Consider the following 26,696-nt stretch of genomic DNA (forward strand, 5'->3'; position numbering starts at 1 on the left):
TGTGGACTGATCTTCTGTTCTTGGAACTGCTACCTCTCCAATATGGCTCTTTGGATTGATGACACCTGGCCCATAGACCGGTTAGTCTCATCTCAAGCAGCTTAGGGAACCAGAAACAGTCAAACACTGCAGTAAAATCAGAGAGCTTTATAGTCTGGGTGGAGTGTCTAAGAAGGAGCCCTCTAGGCTCACCTGCGCAGGCGCTCAACAGGCAGAGGCGCAGCTGGCACACAGTGGCAGGCTGTTAGTGCCTCTCCCACAGGAGAGGTAGTACATTGTGTTCTCTTGCCAGTCTTTCCCAGTGCGGGGCCTGGGCCACTTTGCAGTAGCAGATGCTGCCACGCCCTCCAGAGTACACATCTGTGCTCAGGGCAGGCCTGCTCTGGGTCCATGGGGAAGAAGGTCCACAACCCAAGCCATGCTGTGGTCCTGGGAGAGCTCGGGAAGGCAAGCAGGAGTGGGGCTGGGTGGTGGACATTTGAGAAGCCAAGCAGCCCCATGTCCTGCCTCTGTAAACAGACCCTGGTGGGTCCCTTCTCGGCCCCAGGCACATCCCTGAGAAACACCGGGGACTGGCTGCAGCTCTCTGGGGAGGGCCAGGTGGTCCACCAAGCCAGCTGCAACTTTATTCTGTCCCCTCCCTCCCTGCAGAGCAGGCTTCTGCTGGGTTGAGGCCCAGCACCTGCAGCGCCTGACCCAACGGCCTGACCACCACCAAGGTCTCCAGGACAAAAATCAATGTAGAGTGGGGCCAGACCACATGGGGCAGACACAATGGCTGGGGGACATAGGTGGCAGGGTGGTCCTGGGAACTTGGGTGCACAGACAGCAGCTTTCCTCAATCAACCACTGGGCCCCTCTTCCCAGGACAGTCAAGTGCCCCTGGTATGCCTAGAGCTCCTCATAGTCCCCACCTCCAGGGTGGCGGCTGCCAGGGGCCCCACCCCCCAGGAAGGCTTCCAGCTCATCAGCAGCCTTCTGCTCCTTGCTCCGAGAGGGCTTCCTCTTCTTCTTCCGATCCTCCTTGCCCTCTTCCTTGTCCTTGCTTTTCTTATGTTTGCTTTTCTTCTTTGTAGCCTTTTCTTCCTCCTGAAGGTCATGAAGAGCAGAACAGTCAATGGACGCCTAGAGGTGCACCCCCGCCTTCCAGGACCCAGGGCCACCCAGGCAGGCGTGAGTGGTGGGCAGGGCAAGTACCTCTTTGCCTTTCTTCTTCTTTTTCTTCTTCTCTTTAGAGGGAAGTTTGCTGTCTTTATCTGCACAAGAAAGACAGCTGAACTCCTACCATGGCCACTTTGTATGGTCAGACAGCTGTTACGGATAACCCATTCCCAGCAGGGCCTGGTCTCATCAGCAATAGGGGTTTTCGAATATTTCTTGCTGGTGAGCCTTGGGACTGTTTTCTCCCCCTCCCTTTGGGCCTGAGAACCAGTTCCTACAGTCCTAAGCTAAGCTCTTTGCTGGGGTCCAGATGGCCCACACCTACCCCTGGGCTGTAGCTCCAAACAAGCACTTCTAGGCAGCTACCACTTTTCCCCAAAATAGTTCTGTTTAAAAATCCTGGGATACCTGAAAGCCCTGAGTGTTGGTAGAGCAGCTGGAATAGTGGTGGGAACCCACAGGGAGCCGTGAACAGGTGACGGTCTTACATGGCCATTCTGGACCACAATGCAGATGTTAGGTTGAGCACCGTGAGTTTCTCCACTCTAGAAACTCCCATAGCCTGCAGAGGCAGGCTAGGATGTCTAACACAAGAGTGAGTGCCACAGGACAGAGAGGGACAAGCTCCAGGCCGTCCTACCTTCATCACTGCTTTCCTTGGGTCCTGTCTCCTCCAGACCCAGCCCAAAGAGATCTGCGTCATTCTTCAGTCTGAAAGCAGGGACTGGGGGCTTGGAGGGTGGGGGTGGCTGATCAGGGACAGTGTCCTCATCAGTAACATCAGAGAGGTCTTCTCTTACTGGGAACCCCCCCTGGAAAGAGAGCAGCTGGTAGGTCCCTGAGCACTGCGTGGAACCTTTGAAGGAAGGTTGTTAAGTCCACTTGGGACTCCAGGGGCTGGGGCCAGATGGGCTTAACCTGACCTAGATTCAGAGGCCAGCAGGGCCTTTATGTGGACAATGGACCCCCTCCCACAGACTCTTGTCCACAGTCTCCAGTAACACAGTAAAAACAAAGGACTGAGCCTCTGGGGCACTGGAGTGGGGAACAGTCTCCTGGCTCTCCTTGGACCTTGCTCTGGGAAACAGACCTTGACTGTCTTCTCTCTCTGGAAGGGTGGAGGCTGAACTTCCCAGACAAGAGCCTGTCCTTACCACTCTCCGCTGTGTGTCCGATTCATCACTTTCAAAGTCAGGGTCATCCATGACAAAAGACAGCATCTGGGCAGCAATGGGCCCCTCAGGATCACTTTCTGATGACACCTGTTTGTCCTTCCCTTCCTGAGGTCTATGAGAGCCATCAGTGGCTGGCTTGGTACTGCCGAGTTCAGGCTCTGAGCCAGTGGGGAGACCATCTGACCATGGTGGCATAGCTCGTGTGGGAGCTCTCTTCTTTTGTGGATGTGAGGCCTTGGTGGAAGACCTTCACATAAGAAGAAATGTCAGGAGCTCTGAGGCCACCCTAGGTTGCCGCAACCTTAGCTGGCCACACCCTGGGAATCCCAGTCCATACCATTTTGTCTCAGGCTCTGAGCACTGCTGAGGAGCCACTCTGGAGTGGCCTGCCAGTCCTTCAGCTTCCTCCTCACTTGAGAGACTGATGTTCGTACTGGGGATGGGGTCTGAGGGCAGCAGGGATTTGCTATGTAGCTGGTCTTCTATGTCCACATCATCCTGGAAACCTGCTACCATTGGGTTCCCTCCTAGGGCCTCCCCATCGTCGCTGCAAAAGAGGGAGGAGGCAGTGAGAATTTCTGAGGGGAGCTGTGTGCTGCTGACTGCTCGTCCCACTGCCTGCAGAGCTGCCCTGTGTGTAGTGCCATATTCTAGGAGCAAGACCTTCTGGGCTGCACGGAGGCGGGGGACTGCCGAGTGTGGGGAGGTAAAGGGTGGGAAGTACTGCCTTTTTGCTGGCCAATGGGGCAATCATGAGGGAGGATGCCAGTTAGAAGCTAGAGATGCTAACAGTCATCCAACATTTGATCTGCTGGAGTGAGTGACCTCAGAGCTTAGGATGTTGTTAGAAGACAGGGTGTGTGTGGGGGGAGGGAGGGCTAGCTGCAGGACCAGGCCTAGCCAGGGCCTGCTAGTTTGGGTCCATATGGAGAGACCCAGGTGGCCTTCATCACACTTTACAACTTTACATGGAGACTGAGCCAGGATGCACTCAGAGTGGCCCTGTTCCTGCTAGGCCACCTACTAAGGTTCCTGCTGTCCTAGGAAGATTCCAGCTTAATGTTCTCTAGTTTGCTATGGCCAAAAACTGTGCCTGTGGCAGGGTGAGCTGGCTGCCTATGTACCCCAGGGGGGCAGTGATCAGACTTAGCAGGCTTTGACACGTGGCCTCAGTCCTTTCCTCAGTTCTTCCAGCCAGAGCTCAGCTTTTGTCCTCAGTTATCTGCCAACCCAGCAAGCACCAGAGGGGCCGTGTCCACAGCCCCCACTGATGTCCTGGAGAGCCAAAGGGATGGGGAAGCTATGCTGGGCGGGGCCTATGCACAGCTCTGCCAATCTACCCTTACCTGTCACTATCCTGCTGTGGGCCTTTAGTTTCAATTTTCTTCTTGTCTTTAGGCACAGTTGGGTCTTCCAGGAAGCTTCGATCAAGGCCATCTTCAGGGACAAAATCCTCAACATTCTGGACTCCTGCTGGGGCCTCTAGAGCTGGAGCTGGCTCTGTAGAGAAATGCTGTTTCTTCCTTATGTGGTCCCCACCTCCATGCTAGGCAAGCCCCAAAACTGTGCCTGTAGGACCTGGGACTGGACAATACAGGCACCCTGGCTCGAGGCCACAGGCTGCTTTAGAACCAGGCCAGGGAGTGGCTGGTCCATGTGGCTTGTCAGGGGCATAGGGACATTCCAGAGAGGGACCTAAAGCTCGAGATGCCAGAAGCTGGCCCCAAATCTACACGTTGAGAGGGCTGCTCCCAGGCCTACCTGGAGGTGAAGGAGTCACTTCTGCAGCTGATGAAGTCCCAAACAGCCGAGATATGATACTGCGACGCTGGGTTGGAGCTGGGGCTGAAGGGTGTACAGAGGAGGGCATGGCCTCCAATGGGGGTACAGGAGATGGTGCTGAGGGACAGGTGGACGAGACACCAATGGACAGCTGTGGGGCAGGCTGGGGGGTACTAGGGCTGGAGCTCCCCGTGGATACAGCACTTGGAGGCACAACTGGCGACTGGGAGCCTGAGGATGGGCTCTGCCCATTGGCTGCCAAAGGGGATGCGTGGCCTCGACTTCGAGCTTCCATCATTTCGAGGAAGCTAGGAGGGGCAAAAGGGCAGCAGATGAGGAATGGGCTTCCTGTTGACCTCGTTCTCCAAGGCTTTCAGGCATCTGTGTGCCTTTTGCACTTACACCATCAGACACAGGACAGGGCTTGCCTGCCAGTCAGCTCTCCCCGGCCTCGTTATCATCTGTCTCTTCAGCACTGCAGTTCAGAGGCCATGCTCTCCCTCTACACTGCTACCAGCCCAGGGAACTGAGTCTCAAGGCAGAGCTGCATGAGCAGAGTCTACCAGGAGCAACTGTTCTTACAGGATCTGGGTTGGCCAAACACTAGTGGCCAGGTGTGGCTGATCACGGCCAGCAGGATGGAGTGCTGATCCACATGTGGGAGCCATATGGATGTCTGAGCACTTTGTAGGTTTGTTGGCTCCAAAGTACTTGTGGGTGTATAGAGTGCAAGAGCCACCACAGCTCACCCTCAGGAGCATGTGTCCTCACTGTCTATGACTGAGAGGAATGTGGGAAAACTGAGGCTGCTCCCCAGTATCAATCCACTTGTTCTAGACAAGTCCTGGACTGACTACATATTTTATTCATCAGTCCACATTAATAATTAAAACCCTCCATAGATGAACAGGAAGGGCTTTGGGCAATGGTGGAGCACCTACCCTAGGAGGCTGAGACGAGCTGTTGAGTCAAATCCCCATGTTGCTCTGCACTGAGCACCACTAGTCTTGACTAAAGAACACTCAGGCTGACTGCTCTGCCCCACGTACATAGTACTTTCTGTTGACACTAGGGCCCACTGGCAACAGGGTGCAGCACCCACCCTTCCCACTCAGGGTGGTCGGGCCAGGCCTATCTGTAGATGCTGGCTCACATACATGCTGTAGTTCTGGTCCTCGGTCTCCTGCTGCACTGACAGCTCCTCTAGTGTGGCGTCGATGTCTAGTTGGTTTGTCTCCAGCTGCCTCAGCAGTGTCTCCCTCTGTAGAGGAAGTGGACATAGCTAAGTATGCCTCTTCCTGTGAGAGGCACGAGGTCTGGCTGCCTACAGCAGCAGCTTGTGTGGCTTGGAGGACACAGGTCAGTCATGGGGAACCACACGAGAAAGTGCCACCTTCTGTTTCCACATACCTTTGGTCACTAGCACTTTCTGTTGTTACAATAGCCTCTCAGGCCACAAAACCATGACAGTGGGTGCTTAAAGCATGTGGGGAGCCCCAGGGAAAACTGGGTGAAAAACTGCCAGGTACAGACCAGACAAACCATACACTTCTAGCTTGATGAACAGAGTTGATCAGATCAGGCCTCGGAGACCAGTTGCCATGGCTGTTAGTTGCCATGGCTTCTCACTTTTAAATTTAATCTTAAAATGCAGCAGCTCCCAGGCTGTGTGAGCAGCACAGGAGATGGAAGGGAGGGACTGTGTTTTTAACTCAAAGAGGCCCTACTGGACTGGCACTGCTTTAACAGGAAACATAGGATCCTGGCACAGGGCTGCTCCGGGCTCACCGTGGGGGCTTTTCAGCACTGAACAAACAAGCCAAATCAAAAACGTGGGAGTAACTACAGACCAAGAGACCTGGGGTTTGTTTATACTCTGAAAATTGAAAAGAAATAGATGAGCCGGGCCAGTGGTAGCCCACATCTTTAATCCCAGCACTTGGGAGGCAGAGGCGCACAGATGGATCTCTGAGTTTAAAGCAAGCTTGGTCTACAGAGTGAGTTCCAGGACAGCCAAGGCTACACAGAGAAACCCTATCTCAAAAAACATAGCAAAGCAAACAAAAGAAAAGGAATGCATGAGAATGCTGCAGATCAACACCCTGGACCAATGTGCAGGCAGACCAGACTGACGAGGGCTCTACTTTGCTTGGTGCTACACCAAGAAAAGCCTAGACAGCCACAGCAGGTGCACTGTGTTTAGACCTTAGCCTGCATATTGACCAATAACTGGTGATTAAAATAATGGTGGAATTATAGGGTTTTTTTGTTTGTTTTTGAGACAGGGCCCTGGACTTGCTTTGTAGACCAGGATGGCCTCAGCCTCTGCCTCCCAAGGGCTGGGATTAAAGGCATGCACCACCACACCCGGCCCTTTTTGTTTTGTTTTAGAGAAAGGGCTTCTTCGTGTAGCCCTGGTCGTTCATGAACTCATTTTGTAGACCAGGCTGGCCTCGAACTCAGATATGCTCCCATTTCTGCCTGAGTTGCTGGGATTAAAGGTGTGCACCACCACACCCAACATGCACATTATTATTTATTTATTTACTTTTTTTTTATGTTTTCAAGGCAGGGTTTCACTGTGTAGTCCTGGCACTAGCTGATGTCAAACTCACAGAGACCCGCCTGCCTCTGCCAACCCCAGTGCTGGGATTAAAGGCGTGCGCCACCACACCCAGCTACTGTTTGGTTTTTCGAGACAGGGTTTCTCTGTGTAGTCCTGGCTGTCGTGGACTCGCTTTGTAGACCAGGATGGCCTTGAGCTCACAGCGATCCACCTGCCTCTGCCTCCCAAGTGCTGGGATTAAAGGTGTGCGCCATTACCACCCAGCCTATTGCTTTTTACCGCTTGTTTTTGTCATGTTTATGTGCATATGTATGTGTATGAATAAAGCCACGTTTAAATGAAGCTAGTTACAGACAGCTATGAGCCACCCATCCTCTGGAGGGCAGCAGGCTCTGCTGTCCCTGAGTCATCTCTCTAGCCTCATGGTTCTCTCTTGTATCCAATTCTGGCCTTGAACTTGCTAAGGTTAATGTTGAATTTCTTATTCCTCCTTGCTGTCCCCTCCCCAGTGCTGTGATCACAGGCATCCACCACACATGGCTTCTATAGTATTAAGGACTGAACCCAAGGTGCTATACATAAAGCCATCTAACAAGAGCTACTCCTAAACCTCAAGTGTAATGGTTTTTCTTTCTTTCTTTCTTTTTCTTTCAATGGTTTTTCTTGTATAAAGATGGCTTTTCTGCATGCTATGCCTGTGCACCGCATATGTGCCGGGGGCTCACACAGCACAGAGGGCATTTGTGAATGGAGAGTTGTGAGACGCCCGCGGGTGCTGGGAACCAAAGTGCCACTCTGTAGAAGAGCAGACAGTCCTCCAAGATAGAATGTTTCAACCCAAGGCGACTTCTGGGTCCCTACCACCCAGCTAACAGACAGTGGCCATCAGATTCCCTGTGAAGAGCACGGAGGGAAGCTATGTCAGTCTGGGTCTTAGCTACGGCTTGGAGCACCAATGGCTATCCTGGCATCCCTTTGTTTCCCTTGGCAGAAGTCAGTGGTAAAGCTTTCATAGAGTGGAGCAGTGTGAGGAGTTAATTTACAGAGTTTCCTTATTGATGGTTTTTTTTGTTTTGTTTTGTTTTTTTGTTTTTTTAAAGCAGAAGGCAAACAAAACAGCTTCAGAAGTCCCTGAAACTGACCAGATTCACTAGGCCCTCTCTGCCCCAATAAGTAATAAAAGTTGAGAATTCTCTTCAGCGGAAAGAAAGTTGAGATACAGGGATGACTCTCAGTGGACAAAGACTCAGAGCAGATCAGCTGCATGGAAGACGTTTAGAGCAGAATCACATGGAAAGGACATCATTTGACCTGCTGAGCTGCCTGCAGGCTCTGCAAGTAGGCTCCAGGTTCCCAGCCTGTGTAAACTGGCACCGTTCTGGGGTGAGGTGGACCTTGGTGATGTAGCTCTGAGTCATTTCTGCTCCTGTAAATAACCCCTCACCCATACTCCTGTAAGTAACCCCAATAAAACTCACTGGTTCACCAAGTTGGACATTTGTGGTGTCTACACTTTGGTCTGGTGTGATCGCTATCTGGGGTAAGCTGACAAGTGTGCTGTGCCTCCCCAGGAAAGGTGTGGTCATACAACAGAAGTCTCCAATGGGAGGGCTCTAGGAGAGCTTCCTTATGATCCCGAAGGCTTGGTCGTCTTCCTAACCCGAGGCTTCTCAGCATTCCCCTTCCCCCTTACAGGAATCTCATGTTCCTCAAAAAGAGACTGAGATTAGGAAAAGGCAGCCTTTACCCTGTGAGTTTTGTGTCTTGGATAGTATGAAGGATCCCTAGACACAAGGGAGGCTACAGGCCTCCAGGTCCAGAAAGGTAGCTAGGCCTGTTTAGCCTTTTCTTATAGACCAGAGACCTCACACCAAGCTGCTTCTGCTGCTGATCCCCAAAGGGATGTGCTCAGTGGTTGTCTTCGTTCCTGTGATTAGGGTCCAGAGTCTTGTCCCATTGTCTGCCTAGCCAGCCGCTCTTCACTCTGAGAAGCTACAGCACACCTCAGGACCAAAGACATTGACCACAGCTTAAGCAGGGTGGGGTCCTGGAGGGAGACCAGATGGTGCCTTGAATTTAGTTTATAGACACTGGTTCCCTGGCTTTGACAAATGTAGACACATAAGCCAGAGGCAGTGGGAAGTGGGTAGGGATATCTACCTCTGCACCAACTGTTTTATGTTTTTGAGAAGAGACTCGGATAGCCCAGGCTGGTTGTGAACGTGTTACACAGCAAAGCATGGCCTTCAACCTCTGCTCGGCCCCTTACTTCCACCTCCCGCTGCTGGGACTCCAGGTGTGGACCACCTGGCCAACACTTCCACTTTTCAGACAAGGGTTTTACACTTACTAAACTTCATTATGTAGCCTTAAGCCCAAAGTGATCTTCCTGACTCTGTTCTGAACATTGGATCACAGGTTTGTGCTACCACGTATGTACAGTCTGCACCACTGCTATACACGCAAAGGCTCCGAGAGGGACACTCATTGAGGGGCAGGGAGGGGCAGCTCTTCACCCTGGCAGGCCATCTACATCAGGAAGGCTAGACAGTGCAGGCAAGGCTCCAGATTTCCTGTTCTCTGTGAGATGGCCAGAGGGCTATGGTTCAGAAGACAGCTGGCCCAGAATTTGGATGTCGTCATAGAAGCTGCAGGTCCTGGAACCTGCTTCTTGATGAAAGACACACCTGTGTGACTGGGACCTCCTCCACGGCTACTTGCTCATCTGGGAAAGGGGGTCTGCACTCTGTCAGCGCCCCACAGGGGAGTAAGGGCCCTGCACGGTTAGACTGAGACTCCCAGTGTTCTTGGAGCCGGAACATTAGCCCATTTTTGGTCCACTGCTTAGTGGGCTACTCTAAACTCATGTTGGTGGTCGGCTTCCAAGACGGCGCCCATGTGCTCTCAGGCTGAGGGAGAAGACCACTCCGTGTGCAAAGCCACACAAGTGATGGCTACCCACACCAGTGATGGCTACCCACACAAGTATGGCTACCCACTTGTCTGCCCTCCCTGGTAAGCACTTACCTGTAGCTGCAAAAATGGGATGTTGAAGAACTTATGCAGGTACTTTAGGCCAAAGCTGTTCTTCATGGAAGACTCAGCATAGCGGAAATAGGAGGAGCCTGGAGGTCTGTTTTCAGAGAAAGACAAAGGAACTTGGTGGGTGCTCTGGCTTGACTTACCCAAGTCTAACGTGTCCTGCCTACCGAGCTTCCTTCTGGCAGCAGGCTGCTAAGGACATTCTGCAGCCGACTCCTGAGTGTTCTGAAGAATTAGACAGGGGCCAGGCAGGCCCAGTCCTGGCATACGGTCTTCACATCTTCTACAGCATTACCATCTTGTGGAGACCTGGAACTCTGCACCCTCTCTGGCCATAATCCCTGTCTGGGCCAGGATGCTGTCATTGTATCTCCAACATAGGATGAGGCCCTGCCTTTGCTGCCCCAGTGTCTACAAGTGTCCTCTACCAGAGCACAGCATAGGACCTCCTCACAGGCAAACTGGTAGCACACACCTGTCCAGGTGGTCAATGAAGTCACGCACATCGTCTGGCAGAATGACTCGATGCTCGCCCATGTCACGGTAGTTGCCCAGCACGCACACCGGCACATGGGTTGGCACTTTGGGAAGCTCCCGGAGAACATAATTGAAGGTCCTTGGAAAAGGGAGAGAGTGGTTTGCCTTAGCTGTGTTTACTAACCTGTCTAACTCCCCAGAGCACTTGTCACCTCAGGCAGGGCTCAGAGCTGCACAAGTGCTATAGCCTTCAGCCTGCACTCCTGCCACTGGCTCTCCCGGAGAGTGCAGTTCTCCGGCACCTCAAATCATGGTGCTCCATTCTCTTGCCTTTAATTGGTCAATCCTTGTGCCTATGAAACTTTAAGGGTTAGTGGGGTGGCTCAGTGGGTGGAAGTGATTGCAGCTGGGCTTGATAAGTGTTTTTTAAAAAAGATTTATCTATTTATTAAGTATACAATGTTGTGTCTGCATGTACAACTGCACACCAGAAGAGGGTACTACATCTCACTACAGATGGTTGTGAGCCATCATGTGGTTGCTGGGAATTGAACTCACAACCTTTGAGAAAGCAGGCAGCACTCTTAACCTTAAGGCATCTCTCCAGCCCCCTGACAGTAATCTTTGGGGGTAAATGGTAGTGTGAAAGAGCTGGCTCCCACGGGTTGTCTTTTGGTCTCCATTATACAACTCCCCACCCCACCTCCCAAAAAAGAACTGCTTGGAGTCCCGCCTGTCGCATTATTCTGAACTGAACATATCCTGAGGTGACCTGTCCCTGAGTTGTGTTACACACTGAGGCTGGGGCTGCAGCTCATTCGCTTCTCCCTGCTTGTTGGCTCTTGCCTCAGGGAGCCATGAAGTGTCCTTGGTGAGGAGACTGTCTCCAGGGCCTTCCTTATCTGCAGTATACCATGCTGCCTACAGTCTACAGGGCTTTTCAAGACTGATTTAGCTTGCAGTGTCCTGCAGTTCCACTTTACAAGTCATCCCAACGGCTCCAAATGGCTTATAAGGACAAACCAGGGCTAGGGGACAGGTCAGTGGCTGAGCACTTGCTTAGCATATGCCAGGCTCCAGGCTCAATTCCCAGGACCTATGTCTTCCCGCTCTGCCAAAGGGGGACCAGGAATGGCAGTACATACCAGTAACCTCAGAATTCAGAAAGCTTAAGGAAGAGGATTAGGAGTTGGTGGCCAGTCTGGGCTGCATACTCAGTTCCAGGTTAGCCTAAGCTACACAGAGACCTAGTTTCTATAAATCCATTAACAAACACCTCCCACAACCAGTGAAGTGAGTATGACCCAGCTTCCCTATCAAGCAATGAAAATGCTACATGCCTGTAACTATGGCAGCCTCTCCTGTCCTTGCTGTACCCACTTGAAGACACCTGACATGTGCTCACTGGCCTGAACCGGCAGCTGGGTGAGCTTGGTGGTTTCCATCCTTCACATTCAGTGTTCTGCCTCTGAACAGTGCCTATCAACTTCCAGGCAATCTGCAAACTGAGCATGTTGGTGGCTAGGGATCTCAGAAACTAAGAAATGGCTGTGGTCCTTATGGTTTGATGACTGGTGTTTTGTGAGCACAGGGCCTACGAAGCCTCATGGCTCCCAGTGAGCATCTGTACATCTTTCCTGAGCTGGCTTAGCCGCCTATGCACTCTGTGGCTAAACCCCATGTCCTGACACTCAGCCAAGCTGCTGGGTCCTCAATGCTCTTCAGGGCACTACCTGCCCCTCTGTAGCCCTCCCTGACAGCTGCAGGGTCTTGTGAAGTTAAGGCTGCAAAGAACACAGAACAGTTTAGTGGAGCACAGGGGCTTTCAGTGTGCAGACACAATGCCACACGGGCAAAGCCATGTCCCAAACACTAAACCAACAGACTACCATCACCCACATAAGCGAAATGCACATCTCTGCTCTGTACCTGTATGCTTTGCATATGGGTGTCTATAACACGTGTACACTGCTCAATTGGAGCTTGCGGCCCTGCCTGCCTCCTCTAACTCCCAGAAGCTTCTTGCACATGCCAGTTGGCAGCCTGAAAGGCAAGCATATAGAGGGCTAGGTTGGCTGGGTTCGATCTGGACTTGTGACTACTGTGCAGAGGCTGCAGGAGATAATGTCTGTGTAGACTGTGGCTACTAAGGATCTATGGGCTTATGAGCCTTAAACCAGAATCAATGACATGCACAGTGCTAACGTCACCTTAAGGCTTAGCATGTGCACATGTGGAGGCTGGTATACCCAACTATGTAACTGTTCTTAAGTAATAGAAAAGTCCAGTCAGGTTCCACTGTGCATGAACGATGCGAGAGAACCTAGCTGGCTCGCTCTAGCTGTCGGCAGTGATGGAAAGGAACGCCTTTCTCTGTTCTTTCCAAGGTGATTATACATGTGACACTTATAAGAGAACTGCAAAAGGCAAAGTGAGCCCCTGAAGGCAACTTCTAAGATGGGCTGCGCCAGGGCATCTTCCCTTCTTGTAATGTAGTGGGGTTTCTAGGCAGGGTCTCATTGTGTAGCTCTGGTTGGCCTAGACTCTCTATGTAGACCATATTGGCTTTGAACTCACAGATCCGCCTGCCTCTGCCTCCCACATTCTCGATTATAGGCGTGTACCACCATGCCTGGCTACATAGTGGGTTTTTGTTGTTGTTGCTGTTTTTGTTTTTGTTTTTTTTTTTCAAGACAAGAGTCTCTCTGTGTTAGCCTTGGCTGTCCTGGACTCATTTTGTAGACCAGGCTGGCCTCGAACTCATAGAGATCCGTCTGCTTGTTTCCTGAGTGCTGGGATTAAAGGCATACACCACCATGCCTGGCCCACTACATAGTATTTTTACAAGATTGCTTTTGAGAGCAAGCAAGGCTTTGGGGCACTTGGGAGTCTCTTGGGTGTTTTCCTGTTGTTGGTGACAGAAAAGTTCCCAGCCTCACCATGGTGTGTAATGCAGTCTTCTGAGCGCATTTCTCACAATGCGCCCCCTCAATGGAGCTTGGTGGCGTCTCAGGAGGCTGTGCCTCTGGGCCACTGCTCACTTTGTTTGTCCTTGGTGATCACAAACCTTAGCTGTGTCTTCTTGGTGAGTTACTTGGTTCTGACAAATTTTATATGGTATCTTCAGAACAGCAAGGCTGTGGAAGGTGGCACCTAATCCCAAACAGTGTTGGCTATCAGCCCAAGGCAGTTTCTGCCCCAACCTCTGCATTGGTATGAATCTTTGCCCTCTTGTGGTATAGGTGCCTCAGTCCCCTAGGTCAGGAGTTCTGCCCACAGTTGGCATGGCAGGAAGCTCCACACCAACAGAGGAATCACATGGTACTACGTGAGGGCATGCAGCCACTGCCAGCTCTTGCCCCCCTTACCACTGCTTAGTGATGTCAAACATCATGACCACCCCATTACAGTTCTTGTACACGTCCAGGAACTCAGCATCCAAGGCCATTTCAGACTCGGCCTAGAAATAGGAGAAAGAAAGGGTAAGACTGTGTGCCTGGTCAAGTTCCACGCTTGGGTACCTTGAACATCTAAAATACAAAATGGGTCTTTTAAAATCTAAAACGTCATTTCATTTTGGAAAAAACAAAACTGAGGAAAAACACTAGTGGGTGCACACAAAACTGGCTGTGGGAACTGGAGCAAGCTCCATCGCCACAGGGGGCCTGCCCTAGGACTGCCAGAGGCTAGTGCTGGAGCTGCCAGCTGCCCCCTAAGATGATTTCCAGAGGGCGGGGGAAACCACACAATGGTGCTGTAAACCTGGTTAAGCCCCACGGCTGGGGAGTCAGGCCACTGGTGGGGTGAGTGGGCTCAAGCTGTTCTTTAGCTAAGCTGGCATGGAGCCAAACTGCATTGTAAATATTATGTTTACATCCATAGATAAATGCTACTCTCATCCTTCATCAGAAAAATCTTTTCTTTTTGGGTGCGCAAGGTGCTGGACTAAATGAGAGCGCAGCGCACAGTGCTAGAGTGGACTCAGGGAACATGACCAACAGGAAGCAGAAAGCATCTGAGAGCAGGGAAATGGCGGCTGCGGTGGCCTGCACAGGACTGCACCTGCCAATCCGGGTTAGGTAGCTTAGTTTTCATGGGGTCCCCATCCTGTTAAACTTTTGGTTACTGATGGATTCTGGGGAGGGGTAGGCATTATCTTTAGTTGTGTATCCAACAGTGAGCACAACAAATGCCAATGGATAACTGCAGACCGCTCATTAAACACAGACGGGAGTGAGGGCAAGGGCGGCGAGGAGGGGGGAGGGGCGATGGCAGGGGCGGGGCCAGAGAGCAGTAAACAACGCAGTATGTACGTGCATCAAACTGTCAACAAATTTGCAGCAAGACAAATAAAAATACAAATGGTAAAAAAAAAAAAAAAAAAAAAAACACACATTAAGATGAGTTCCAGAACATACTCAACACAGAAAAAGGCCAGGGAGTGGATATGTATCATGTAAGTTTTTAGCCTTAAAGAGGGCGGAGGCGTTCTATCCACTGAGGGGGAAGGCAGGGCAGAGTTCCCTAAAACAACTAGAAGGAAGGTGTATCCAAGGACCTCACAAACATGCGCACTGTGCCACAGCTTCCAGGGAGCAAACAGAGAACACCTGGTTCCACCTGCGGTGCCACAGCCACATCTCCAAGAAATGGCAGCATTTTTAAGTCAAAGCAAAGCCACTATGACAGATGCAAAATATAGCCCTGTACAGGCCAGTCACAGGATTCAGTTCACTGTGCTGCCTGCAGAGTGAAGTGGGACAGGCATCGCACACATGGGGCAGACACCCTAAGCAGGCAGTATCCCTAGTGCAGGACAGTCAGTGACCACTGCACCTACAGCAAAACTACCATGTTCAGGATCTTAGGGTGGGCAGGCGGCTGAGTGTAAAGGGTTGGAGACCTCCCTGAGTGACCACAGGCGCCTTGCTCAAGACACTGGCACAGACCCACCTGACAATGGGGCTCACCTCCTGGGGGTCATTCTCCGTCTTCAAGCCATCACCTCGTTTTTTACCTTTTCCTTATTAAAAGACAAACAAAAATTAGGAATGAATTGTTGGGCCCAGGATTTGCTAAGTGGGGAGCATCCTTCCTCGGACCCTTACTACCCGCCATAATGTCGTGTGGGACTGAGCTCCACTTGGCCTCTAAACCTAAGAAAAGCTGCTGGTAGGTGCAGATGCCCCTCACTCAGCCTTGAGAGACATGGAAGTGTGTGAACCAGCTAGGCCAGCAGAGCAGGACAGGCTCAGCCCTGCCTTGAAAGGGGCCCCTCATCAGAGCCCGGCTCTCATGGACGTGTAAGAAACAGCCTGAGATGAAGGTTCTTTACTGAGAGACCAAATCTAAAATGCCCTAAACAGCTCTCCTGTACCACTATGACTGGCGTACTGGGAGAAGAGAAGGCCAGGCCAGCCTGACACTGTCTGTCAGTTATGAAAGTGGGTTTTTTTTTTTTTTTTTTTTTGAGACAGGGTTTCTCTGTGTAGCCTTGGCTGTCCTGGAACTAGCTCTGTAGACCAGGCTGGCCTCGAACTCACAGAGATCTGCCTGCCTCTGTCTCCTGAGAGCTGGGATTAAAGGTCTGTACCACTACCACTGCCCGGATATTAAAGTGTTTTTATCTGGCAGATAGCCACAGGTCCTGTCTGGAGTCTAACACTGGACTCTAGAGAGAAAAAGATGACATCACTGTCCATCCTCCTTTTCATGTTTAAGTGTCCAACTGGGCAAATGCGCTGCTCACAACCTTGGGAATTCCAGAGCAAACAAATACCTCCTGAGAACAAGCTCAGATTCATTAGCTTAAAACACCAAGTTCCATGTCACTTTGCAAGTCTCAGCTGAGCAGCTGCCATACTCAGGTCAGCCTGGGGAGTCAGCCTCTCTCCTCCTCAGGTGCAGTGGATGGGTCAGCTTGACCCTCATGGGCCATTCAGGGTGTGAGCCTCTAGCACAGCCAGCATCTTCCACAAGCTGGTGTAAAGTGTTTGTGGGAACTATTCTTAGGGCAGAAGAGAAGTGTTGGACAGGAGCTGGGAGGCCTGCGAGGCTAGGGGAAGCAAAAAAACTTGCCGAGCTACTTCTGTCAACTTCCCATTTTCAAGCTTCTGAACAAGGACTTGTGAGCACTGCCTCCACAAAGCCTGAACCGCTGAGCTGCCCAGGCCTCTGGAGAATTACCCACTGGCCTTGAGCCCCTCGTTGCTTTAACTTCTCTCACATCTGAAGGTCCTCTGCTGCTATGGACACAGACTGGACCACAGGGGCGGGGGGGAGGGGGGAGAGGCCTTTCTTCCCATTAAAAGGGTTTCCTGTCTCTATGGTGACCAGGCAACAGCAGCCATGAACATGTAGGCAGTGCCTGAGTTAGAGGCTCTCCCTGCTGGGATCCAGCCTGATCGCAGCTGAGCAAGGACCTGAGGAGATACCTGAGAGCGGGACGGTAGAGGATGTTTGAGCCTAGCACAGTAGGAAGAAAAGTGCTCCATGGCTGCTGAGCAGTGGAGGGGTCATCTCTGCTTCCTGGGCTCTGGGGCCAGCTGAAGGAGTGACATGCCACTCTGAAGGGTCCTGAGTGAGAGGGGGAGGCTGCTGCATTATGGTCCCATCTGATACCGAGCCAAGTCCTGACCCCTCCCTATAGAATAGTGCACCCTGGTACAGCCAGTGCAGATGTGGAGAGCAGACCTGAGGCAAGAGCGTAGGAAGGAACTACAGTTCCAAAGTGGGGGCCCCTCTGTGGAGCAGCAGCAAGTACTTCCTGACTTGATGGGGGTCACAGCCTCATGTGCATGTGACAGTGCATACAGTGATGGACCTCAGATAGGATGTACACACATTCAGAGGTGAACAGACACACCAAGGTCAACAGAGGCTCAGTGGATGGCATCCAAAACTAAGCTGCGTTACTGCTGGAATCACAGAAAAAAAGTGGCTTCAACTGTTCCTCAGCACTTGATCCAAACCCACATTCAGAAGGAACCTGGCTGAGGAGGGAGGGGAAAGCACACAGAAACCAGGGGCCTGAAGACACATCTTCCCGCAAAGTCCTGAACTGGAGGACATGCAGCATAGCTATGCTGATGAGGCCAGGGGTCAGGTCAAAGTCAGGGTTCTCAGAGGTCAGAGGTCATGTCTACTATGTCAGGACCTACACGCACACGCACGTGTGCACGCGTGCACCACTTGCATGCACGTACAGTGTCACCTTCAGGGTCACAGAGCTTATGAGAAGATAAGAATGAGACCAGATGCCACAAAGAGGGCACTGTGAGGAGGAGATCCATTGTTGCCTTACATAAGGACATGAGGACAGATCTCTGTGTGGCTGGGTGACCCATTCTGCAAGAACTGCTCTGTGTGGGTTGCTAACCTCCATCACATGAATCACACAGGTTGAAGTAACAACACGCAACTCCAGCTTGTCTGTTCTCTAAATCCAATTAAAACTCATTGTGGAAATCTGTTTGAATGAAGCCCTGGTTCAAACTACGCCATGCTCTGGCTCCATCTGACTTTGCCCCTGCCTCTCACAGCCTTCCTGATTCATGGTGCAGCCTTGCATGTTTCTACTGTGCTGGTGCACTGCACTTACACTGTCCATTTCAGTAGTCAGGGCTGCCCCAGTGCCAGAGGGTCCAACAGGTAGCTATAAACTGGACCCAAGTCAAACAAGAGCCTTGTGGGCATTTGTCTGTAAAAAGAAGTATGGCAGTAAGCCATCACATAGGAAAAGAACATCTGACAGTGGTACCCTGTGAATGCTCAGGATATATTCTGTTCCCCTCAGAGCAGAGCTGCCAAACTACTTAAGACTCTAGGGCCCAATGTGACCAAGGGAGCACACAGGAGGGCGTTGGCAACAGCTTCATAAGGGTCAGAGTATTAAGCATACCCATCCCTCCCAATGGTCAGCAGCTCATCCACTAAACAAACACTCAGAACAGCAATGTGTGTGTTTCAGGTCCACTGTTGGACATCTACCCTGCCTAGCAGACATGTGAGGGAAGTGGCCAGGACCCAGAACTAGATCAGGTAGGGGAGGGATCAGACAGAAACTCTGATGTAACGGAGACATTAATAGTTGGCAGCAAACCCAAACCTCCCATATTCTTGAGAAGATACAGCTGGTGCCTGTGTCGTATCTCTGAGCCACAGTGGCTCTGTGTGACAGGGCTAAGTAGGACATGAGACCCAAGGGAGAATAGCCAGACCTAAAGTAATGAGCATTAGGACGCACAAATGAGGTGAGTGTGTGGAGAGCATTAGGGAGGAAATACACCTTACCTTTGTCAACTACATCCCAGACTTCAACTTTCACTACATCGTCAGTGGCTGAAACAAGGAAAACTCTCAGATTAGTGCGTAGCATCACAGCCCCTGCTGGGCTCCCAAACAGGGGCGGGGGCACTCCGCTAGCACCAGCACGCTTCCTAAGGCCTCTGCATGCTGGATGGTTGGCAAGGCTGTCCCTCTAGGCCCTGGGCCACTCCAGGTACCTGAGTGGGTACTCATATCCTAGACAGATGAAAAGACAACGCAGCCACCAGCGTTCAGTGACAGTTGAGCAGAATGCAGGAATGCAAGTCAGTTACAAAGGCTAGCGCTCTATGCTGGGTCATCTGAGCAGGCCCAGGCTGGCTGTAGCCTTGATATGTACACCAGCGCCCTCTGCCTTCCTGGCCATCTGCCCATGTCTCCTGAGGCTTTCTCTGACCCTGCCAGCCCTGAGTTGCCTCATGAGAACAGAGGCCATTTTCCACACTCCTGTTCATTCCTCAACCCCTCCTTAGCAGTCATTCTCCATTCTGGGATGTCTGGAGCTAAGGGAACCCAAAGGATAGTGGAGACCCCAGGACCCAGAAGGGGAAGGCAGGGACTAAGCAGGCCTGCTGCTCTGCAGCGATGAGCCCTTACCAGGGTTCACAGCGTGCACACCTACAGGGCAAAGCAGCCTCGTGTGCTGCTGATGTGTATGGGTGGATCTGTTCCAAGAGGTGTCCAGGAGTTCTAGTCTGTGAGGTACCACAGAGGAGGGACTTCATAGATGGGGTGACCCACATGCAGCTGTAACTAGTGGGGCCTCCCACGTGGGTAATGTTTTCTCAGTTTCAGAAAGTACCTTCCAGGAAGCAGGAAGGCGGGACACTACACTGTACATGGAGGAGAGAGGCTGAGCTCACTTTTGTAGTTCCAGTGGATGCTGGTGACCTGGATCTCTTGCGTGGGGATGTACTCTTCCACAAACTTCTTGCCCTGCAATCGATGCCACAGAGCTGTCTTGCCCGTGTTCCTGTCACCCCGGATCACAATCTTCACTGGTGCAAGGATGGGCAAAGAAGAGAAAGGAAGATTAACAGGCCACACCTTAAAACCTCTGAAGTATCACATCTGTCCCATCTCAGCATGGACTCGTGTTGTTCAGGTGACTGACATGCAGGGGAGGAATAGGTGAGGATGCCAGCAGCTCCCCAACATGTCAGTTCTGGTTTGGCATGATAGTCTCCCAAGTACAAGGGTGCCTGGCAGTGGCCAGAAATGTAGCACAAGAACAGAAGCCAGGGCTGGTGGCAGGAGGTAGCACCAGGGTGCTGGGCCTGGCTTTCTCGTAGAGTCATAGATTCTGAAGAACTGCCGGGGACCCTTAGGATCAGGACTGGACTGCAAAGGTTGACCTAACCAAACGAAGAGCAGGGCCCAGGGCAGTACCACTACTTGACTTTCCATCGGCTTCTCATAGTACCGATGTTTTTTGTGGGAAGGACAGGAGGCATTATCTCAGGTGAAGGCACTTGGAAACACCACGGATACCCCACTGAGATTGACATTGTGAGAGACTGGATGGAGCCATCCTGGGTCTGGAATTCAGGAAACAGACGGAGACTCTGGCCGGACTATTGTGTTTCTAATCGAAAATCAATGGGAAAAAGAGATCCTGAGACCACTACAGAGAGACACAGGCAGAGAAGAAAGAGAAGGCTACAGGTTTTGGAACACCAGCGCACGTGGACTGTGGAGACGACCAGCATACAGGCCAGAGACACCCCGGGATCCGTCCTGTGGAACAGATACCAAAAGATCTATTGTTTCCCTTTCACCCTTTTCCCTCTTGTATAGGATAGCTGGGCTGTATAATAAGGTCTAATTGTTAAGAAACAGAGCCAACAGTTTTGCTGTACTTTTGTGTAAGTCTGTATCCTATGTCACTCATTCCACTGTGTACCAGGCTGAACTCAGGAAGGCCTGCTGGCTTTGACAAGCATCGGCACGTGCTCCATGAAGGGGGTGAATGAGATGCAGTGCCGTCCTCACTGGGTCTTTCGGAAAGGCAGTAAAGAGCAGTTCGGAGCTGACAGTGTCAACAAAGCCAAGAGGAGCTAAGCTAAGGAGAGTGAGGACAGGAGTCATGGACAGCTGAGGAGGCTGAGATAGGGAGGAAGGCACGGACGGCTGTTAGGCTGGTGCTTCCTGGGTAGCTCTATGGGACATGCAGAGCTTGATAATGCCACCAAAAACACCTGGAAGGGCAGGGGTTCCAGGATGTCCTTAAGTTGTCCAAGGAGCAGGGTAGGAGAGGGTCTAGGAAGATAGGAAAGCTTAAGAGGCGGGGGGGGGGGGGGGGGGGGGGGGGGGGGGGGGGGGGGGGGGGGGGGGGGGGGGGGGGGGGGGAAGGGAAGGGAGGGGAGGGGAGGGGGGGAGGGAGGGGAGGGGAGGGGGGGGGGAGGGGAGGGGACAGGCTCCTCTGCTCACCTGCTCCTTTCTCCTAGGCTGTCTGCAGACTCAAGTCCCTTTCCATTCCCAAACCCTCCTACTGCAGCAGAGGCCAGTGGCTACCTTGGCCTTACAGCTCAGCTGGACTCCTGGGATCTGGCTCAATGGTTTGAACAGCCCCCATAGGTACACACATTTGAGTGCTCAAACAGTTGGCGGACTGCTTAGGAAGATTAAGAGGTGTGTCACTGGGAGTGTGCTTTGACATTTCAAAAGCCCAAGGCAGGTCCAGTCTTTGCCTGCTGCTTGTGGATAAAATGTAAGCTCTCAGAGCCATGCCCACCTGCCTGCTACCACTGTACGCTCCCACTGAAAAGCAACATGCACTCTTAACCACCGAGCATCTCTCCAGCCCTATACATACATTATGTTTTGCTTTTTAAAAATCTTTCCTTTTTATGCGTGTGAATGTGTGGATGTGTGAGTGCGTGCCCCCCAGGTGCCTGTAGGATGCTGAGAAAAGAGGGCATCAGATCCCTGAGAACTGGAGTTATAGATGCTTGTAATCTGCCATGTGGGTACTGGGAATTGAACCTGGGTCCCCTGGAAAGTCAGTGCTCTTTACCCCTGAGCTATCTGTCTATATTCCAACCCCTTTCTTTTGAGACAGTCTCGCTATGAAGCCTTGGTTAGCCTGGAATTATCTATATAGTCCTCTGCCTCTCAAGTGCTGAGAGTAAAGGCATGTGCTACCACACCTGATTGTTTTGCCTTTTTGAAATCAATATTCCAAGATCTGTCTATTAGTCATTCGACAATCACCTGGCATGTTGTGTTGAGTGCCTCAACCAGTTCTGACAAGAATATGGGTCTGTTGTGATCCCTGAGTTGTAAGTTCTCTCCTGCCTCCTCTCCCTCTCCCCTCACCCCTCGGTTTGTAGATTCTTTCTAGATAAGGTTTTTCTTTGTAGCCCTGGCTGTCCTGGAACTCGCTCTATAGACCAGGCTGGCATCAAAATCACAGCGACCCACCTGCCTCTGCCTCCTGGGTGCTGGGATCAAAGGCATGCGCCACCACGCCCACTGAAAGTACTTTCCAACTTTCAAGTAATTTCTTCATGGCATCATAAACTATTTGGGTCTTAAACTCCCCCTAACTCCAGGAAATGTGTTAAAGGTTTAGTCCTAACATGATGCTCTTGGGAGGTCACCTTAAATATGGGACCTGGGGCTAGAGAGATGGCTCAGTGGTTAAAAGCCTCTTCCAAAAGACCCAGATTCATTTCCCAGCACCCACACAGCAGCCAAAAACTGTCCGTAACTCCAGTTCCCAGGGATCTGATGTCCTTTTGAGGTGTCCATAGGCATTAAACAAGTATATGGTACAAAGACACACAAGCAGGTAACCTACCCGCCATACAGGCTTAAAATAAAAAAAGACACGGGATCCAAGGCAATGCCTTAGTTCTCTCCCCACTGCACGTTTGTTGCCACAAGTTGAGTGGTCTTGCCTCACCATGCACAACTTCCACAGTGATGTGCTGTCACAGGTTCAAAGCAACGGGCCAACTGACTATGAACTGAATCTCTATACGTCTCCTCCCTTCTTTACAAAGCTAAAGTAGACCAGGCTGACCTCGAACTCAGAGTTCTGCTTGCCTCTGCTGCCTGAGTGCTAAACTTTTTCTTTTTATAAGTTGCTCATCCTATGGAACTGCTTTTTTTTTTTTTTAAGATTTATTTATTTATTATGTATACATGTTCTGCCTGCAAGTAACACCTGCATACCGGGAGACACCAGATCTCATTGTAGATGGTTGTGAGCCACCATGTGGTTGCTGGGAATTGAACTCAGGACCTTTGGAAGAACAGCCAGTGCTCTTAACCTCTGAGCCATCTCTCCAGCCCATAAGGAACTGCTTTTAACCTTCAAAAAGATAGCTGAGTGTTGAGTGTAGAAGCAGAGGCCTGCAGTCTCAGCTACTCAGGACACTGATCTAGGGAGACCAGATGAACACACAACGTCAACAGTTTGAGCAGAATAGTAAGACTCTGTCAAAACAGACCAAACAAACCCACACACTACAGACCCTCGCCCTCATCCCTCACTGGGTCACAGAATGGGACGTTTTGTCATTCTTAGGGGTTTGCTGACCTTCTATTTTTATGGCTGGCCTTTGGTTGAGAGGGATAGTGCCATGTACAGGCAAACTGTTTCTGAAGAAGTCTGCACCCTCCTCACTCCAGGCCTTCTCTTCATCTCCGAGTGACGTCACTGCAACTACAGCTCACCAGGCCTAGTCGCACAGTCCTTGTCATCGTCGTCGTCTTTATCTCTTCTTTTGGTTTTTGAGACAGGGTTCCTCTCTGTAGCCTTGGTTGCTCTGGACTTGTTCTGTAAACCAGGCTGGCCTCAAACTCACAGCAATCCACGTGCTTCTGCCTCCCCTAGTGCGTGTGTCACCATGCCCAGGTGGGCAGTCCTTTTATGATCAGACTTACCCGGTACTCTTTTACAACTTTTTACTCACCCCCTTTGCTGTTATAATGTAGCTCTCAAAAACCACATGACCCAATTAGAGGGATTATTTTTTTTTCAAATTTCTTGATTGAATTGTGACTGCTAATAGAAATGGAACAATTCTTACCACTCCATTTAATAATTTTGAGGAGCTGGGGATGTAGCTCAGCAGTAGTGCTGAGCAAGAACCTAGGTTCCGCCTCCAATAACAGGAAGCGAGAGGGGTGGAGGGGGATTGGAAAGATGGCTCAGCAGGTAAACCATGTGCCACTAAGCCTAACAACCCTACTTTAACGCCCAGGAGCCATATGGAAGGAGACCACTAACTTCTGCAAGCTGTCCTCTGACTGTCACATATGCACCAAGGCATGCATACCCCCCAATAAATTTTTTAAAAATAGTATTTACTTATTATTGTAGTTTCCTCCCAGCCATCTTAGCCAAACTTGTCCCCATTTCTGCCTAGCATATAGTCAACACACATATAAAGTCAACACACTTCTGAACGCAGGCCAGCTATAGTGGTATACCCTTTAATTTCAGCACTTCGGAGGCAAAGGCAGCCAGGTCTCTGTAGGTTTAAGGCCAACCTGGTCTCCAAAGTGAGTTCCAGAACAGTCAGAGCTACATAGTGGGATCTTGTCTCAGACGAAATGCCACCCCTCCGGCCATATCTGAACGCCTTAACTTGGATTAGCTCCATTCTGGACTAGGGGCTGACTCCAACTATTTCAGTACTGTTAAAAACAAAACAAAACAAAACAAAAACCCAACTGGCTATAAAAACCATGATCACCAGGGACTATGCAACCACTGCTTACTGAGGCTTACTGCGTATGGCCCACTCCTTCGCTGCCTCTGCTTTTTGAGTCCCCTCCTATCTTAGCTGCAGTTCCATGTACCTAAGGTACGCCCTTCGGTGTTAACTTTCGCTCAGCGGTCGTCACACGTGGACCCCGTGGGTCATCAACTCAGTGCTGCTCCTTACAATGTGGTCTCTCTACTCTGGCTGCAGCTCCTTCTTTGTGTTTGAAATCCAGACAACTCAGAGTGACTCGGTGATGTGTGGGTGTGTTAAAACTCCGGGCTTTTTGGGAGTCTGCTCTTTTTCTATTGCTTTTTTTTTTTTTTTTTTTGAGAAACTTTGTAGCCCATGCTGTCCTGGAACTCACTAGGTGTAACAGGAAGGATGCCTTCAACTGCATAGAAATCCACCTACCCCTGCTTCCCAAGTGATGGGATTAAAGGCCTGTGCCACCACGCCCTGTCCCAGTTTTTCTTTATTATCCTGACACTTCCCCCCCACCCCTAAGACAGGGTTTCTCTGTGCAGCCCTGGCTGTCCTGGACTTACTCTGTAGGCCAGGCTGGCCTTGAACTCTCAGAGATCCACCTGTCTCTGCCTCCCAAGTGCTGGGATTAAAGGCGTCTGACACCACACCTGGCTCCTGACACATTTTTTTTTTAAAAAAGACTATTGTGCCTACAGGATGTGGGACAGCATTCTGTAAGTCAATTCAACACTTAGAAAAGCATCAAGTGACTCTTACAAGAACCCTAATTTTGCATCTATTATATTGCAGGTTTGTTTCTCTAAATAAGATATTTTGTAAAATATGGAAGACTTCAGCGCTCCCCACCCACCCACAGGGTTTTTCTTGTGGTCCTGGCCGTCCTGGCCTCACTTTGTAGACAGGCTTCCGGAACTCACAGAGATCGCCTGCTCTGCCTCTGGAGTGCTGGGATACAAGGCGTGCGCCATCACACCCTGTTGACTTCAGCTCTATGATATCCCTTGTCTTCAGGACCACCAGGGGGTGGGCCCAGAAGGGAGCAGGGTTAGAAAGCGAGAAGCTTCCAGTTCAGGCCTACTTTCTAGGATTGGGTTTCAAGTAATACTCTATAAAACTATTTAAGGAATCCAAACGTAGATTCCAAAGAAATACAAACGTTCAAGTTAACATGTTTAATAAACTGCTTGCTTCTAAATGTACACAAAATCCTCCTAGTAAACTTCATAATGCTACATTATTACTCAAGTATCACTGACGCTGTTAGACACCAAAGCCAAAGTGGTGGGGTGGGGTGCGGGAGGTGTGCTTCCAAAATCTAGCAATAGAGAAATCGTTGAGAAGTAAACAATGCCCACGAATCTTTAGATTATTCTAGGGGAAAAAAAAAAAAAAGCCTGCAAATGGAAAAACTCTTAAAGAGGTCAAGAGGACGGTCTGCTTCTGGCTGCACAACATACATAATTTATAATGATGGGCAGAGGCGGCCTTTCATCCTGTGGGGCATGGGATGCAGAGTTAGAGCCTCTTGGAATTAATATATATATATATCCCTTACAAAACCCATTAAAGCAAAAAGGAAAAAAAAAAAAAAAAACAAAACAAAACAAAAACAAAAACAAAAAAAAAACCCACAGCTGAAGGCCCAAAGCCGACCGACTTTCTGGAGCCTCAAGTGAGAGCACGCGCCGGGGGCCCGGAGGGGAGGCGGGCGGCACGCATCCAGCCACTAGCCACAGACCCGCGCGCGCATCCTCGTTATGTAATGGTCTCTCTCCGCAGGGTACCCGCGCCAATCAGGGCCCTCCACCGCGGCTCCGCCAGTGTCGCCGCACAGCTCTTCTGGGGGAGGTCTCTTGCTGTCAGGTGACGGCCCCCAAGGAGCCCCGGGACCCCGGTCCATCCCAGCCCTGTGGTTCTCCCAGACCCTCCTGGGATGGGTGGGTACCCCGGGCACCCCCAGCCTGCCCGACGGCGCGGCCCCGCACTCACTGTTGTATTGAACCCCCTTAGCGAAGCGCCTCTGCAGCGCCTGGTTCATGGACTGCAGCCCGGCGGGGATGTTCTTGTCCCGTCCCGGGGCCTGCTCCGACCCCACCAGCTTCTTCAACGCGGAGAACATCTTCCTGATGGACGTGCGAGCCGGACCGGCCCGAGAGCTCAGCGGCAGCAGCAACGCAGCGCGCCTCGCACCATGTCCGGCCGGCCCAGGTTTCCTCCGAGGCCGGAGCAGGCACGGCCACAAGCCCCGGAGCCCGACGGAAGGTGAGGCCTCGAGCGAGGTTCTCGGGCCTCAGCTTCTGTGGCTCCGCTCAGGCTCCCCCGGCCCTCGGCGCGGCGGCCAAGCACCCGTCAGCGCCGCCATCTTGGCGCCGGCGCGGCTACGGGACCACAAGAGGGACACGTAGACGTCGCAGGCGCAGCGGACGCACTAGGTCCCGCCTCTTTCTAGCAGCCCCGCCCCTT

At 51.3% G+C, this 26,696-nt stretch overlaps 1 protein-coding gene across 2 annotated transcripts; it reads right to left on the minus strand.

Moving 5' to 3' along the window:
- Window positions 1-132: 132 nt before the first annotated feature.
- On the minus strand, window positions 133-26,614 carry Rabl6 (RAB, member RAS oncogene family like 6). 2 transcript variants are annotated; one of them, XM_051166101.1, is made up of 15 exons: window positions 26,223-26,614; window positions 19,392-19,526; window positions 18,496-18,543; window positions 15,174-15,226; window positions 13,572-13,663; window positions 10,202-10,342; window positions 9,712-9,817; window positions 5,276-5,379; window positions 4,098-4,426; window positions 3,683-3,836; window positions 2,674-2,883; window positions 2,316-2,583; window positions 1,802-1,892; window positions 1,198-1,256; window positions 133-1,089 (listed from the first exon to the last, which is right to left on the minus strand). In XM_051166101.1, exons 1-15 carry the CDS (start codon window positions 26,350-26,352, stop codon window positions 892-894), a joined length of 2,118 nt encoding a protein of 705 aa, XP_051022058.1. In that variant the 5' UTR covers window positions 26,353-26,614; the 3' UTR covers window positions 133-891. The 2 variants fall into 2 exon arrangements, with proteins under 2 accessions (XP_051022058.1, XP_051022057.1); XM_051166100.1 differs by having other exon boundaries at window positions 1,802-1,973.
- Window positions 26,615-26,696: the final 82 nt, after the last annotated feature.

The sequence above is a fragment of the Acomys russatus genome, chromosome 24, assembly GCF_903995435.1.
Source record: "Acomys russatus chromosome 24, mAcoRus1.1, whole genome shotgun sequence".
Lineage (NCBI taxonomy): Eukaryota > Metazoa > Chordata > Mammalia > Rodentia > Muridae > Acomys > Acomys russatus.

Excerpts from the sequence above, each read along its gene's own strand:
- Rabl6 (XM_051166100.1), bottom strand. The coding sequence starts at position 26,352 with ATGTTCTCCGCGTTGAAGAAGCTGGTGGGGTCGGAGCAGGCCCCGGGA. Across the intron at positions 18,544-19,391 it reads CATCCACTGGAACTACAAAA|CCACTGACGATGTAGTGAAA; the intron begins GTGAGCTCAGCC and ends TCCTTGTTTCAG. Across the intron at positions 4,427-5,275 it reads GAGGACCAGAACTACAGCAT|CTTCCTCGAAATGATGGAAG; the intron begins GTATGTGAGCCA and ends TGCCCCTCCTAG.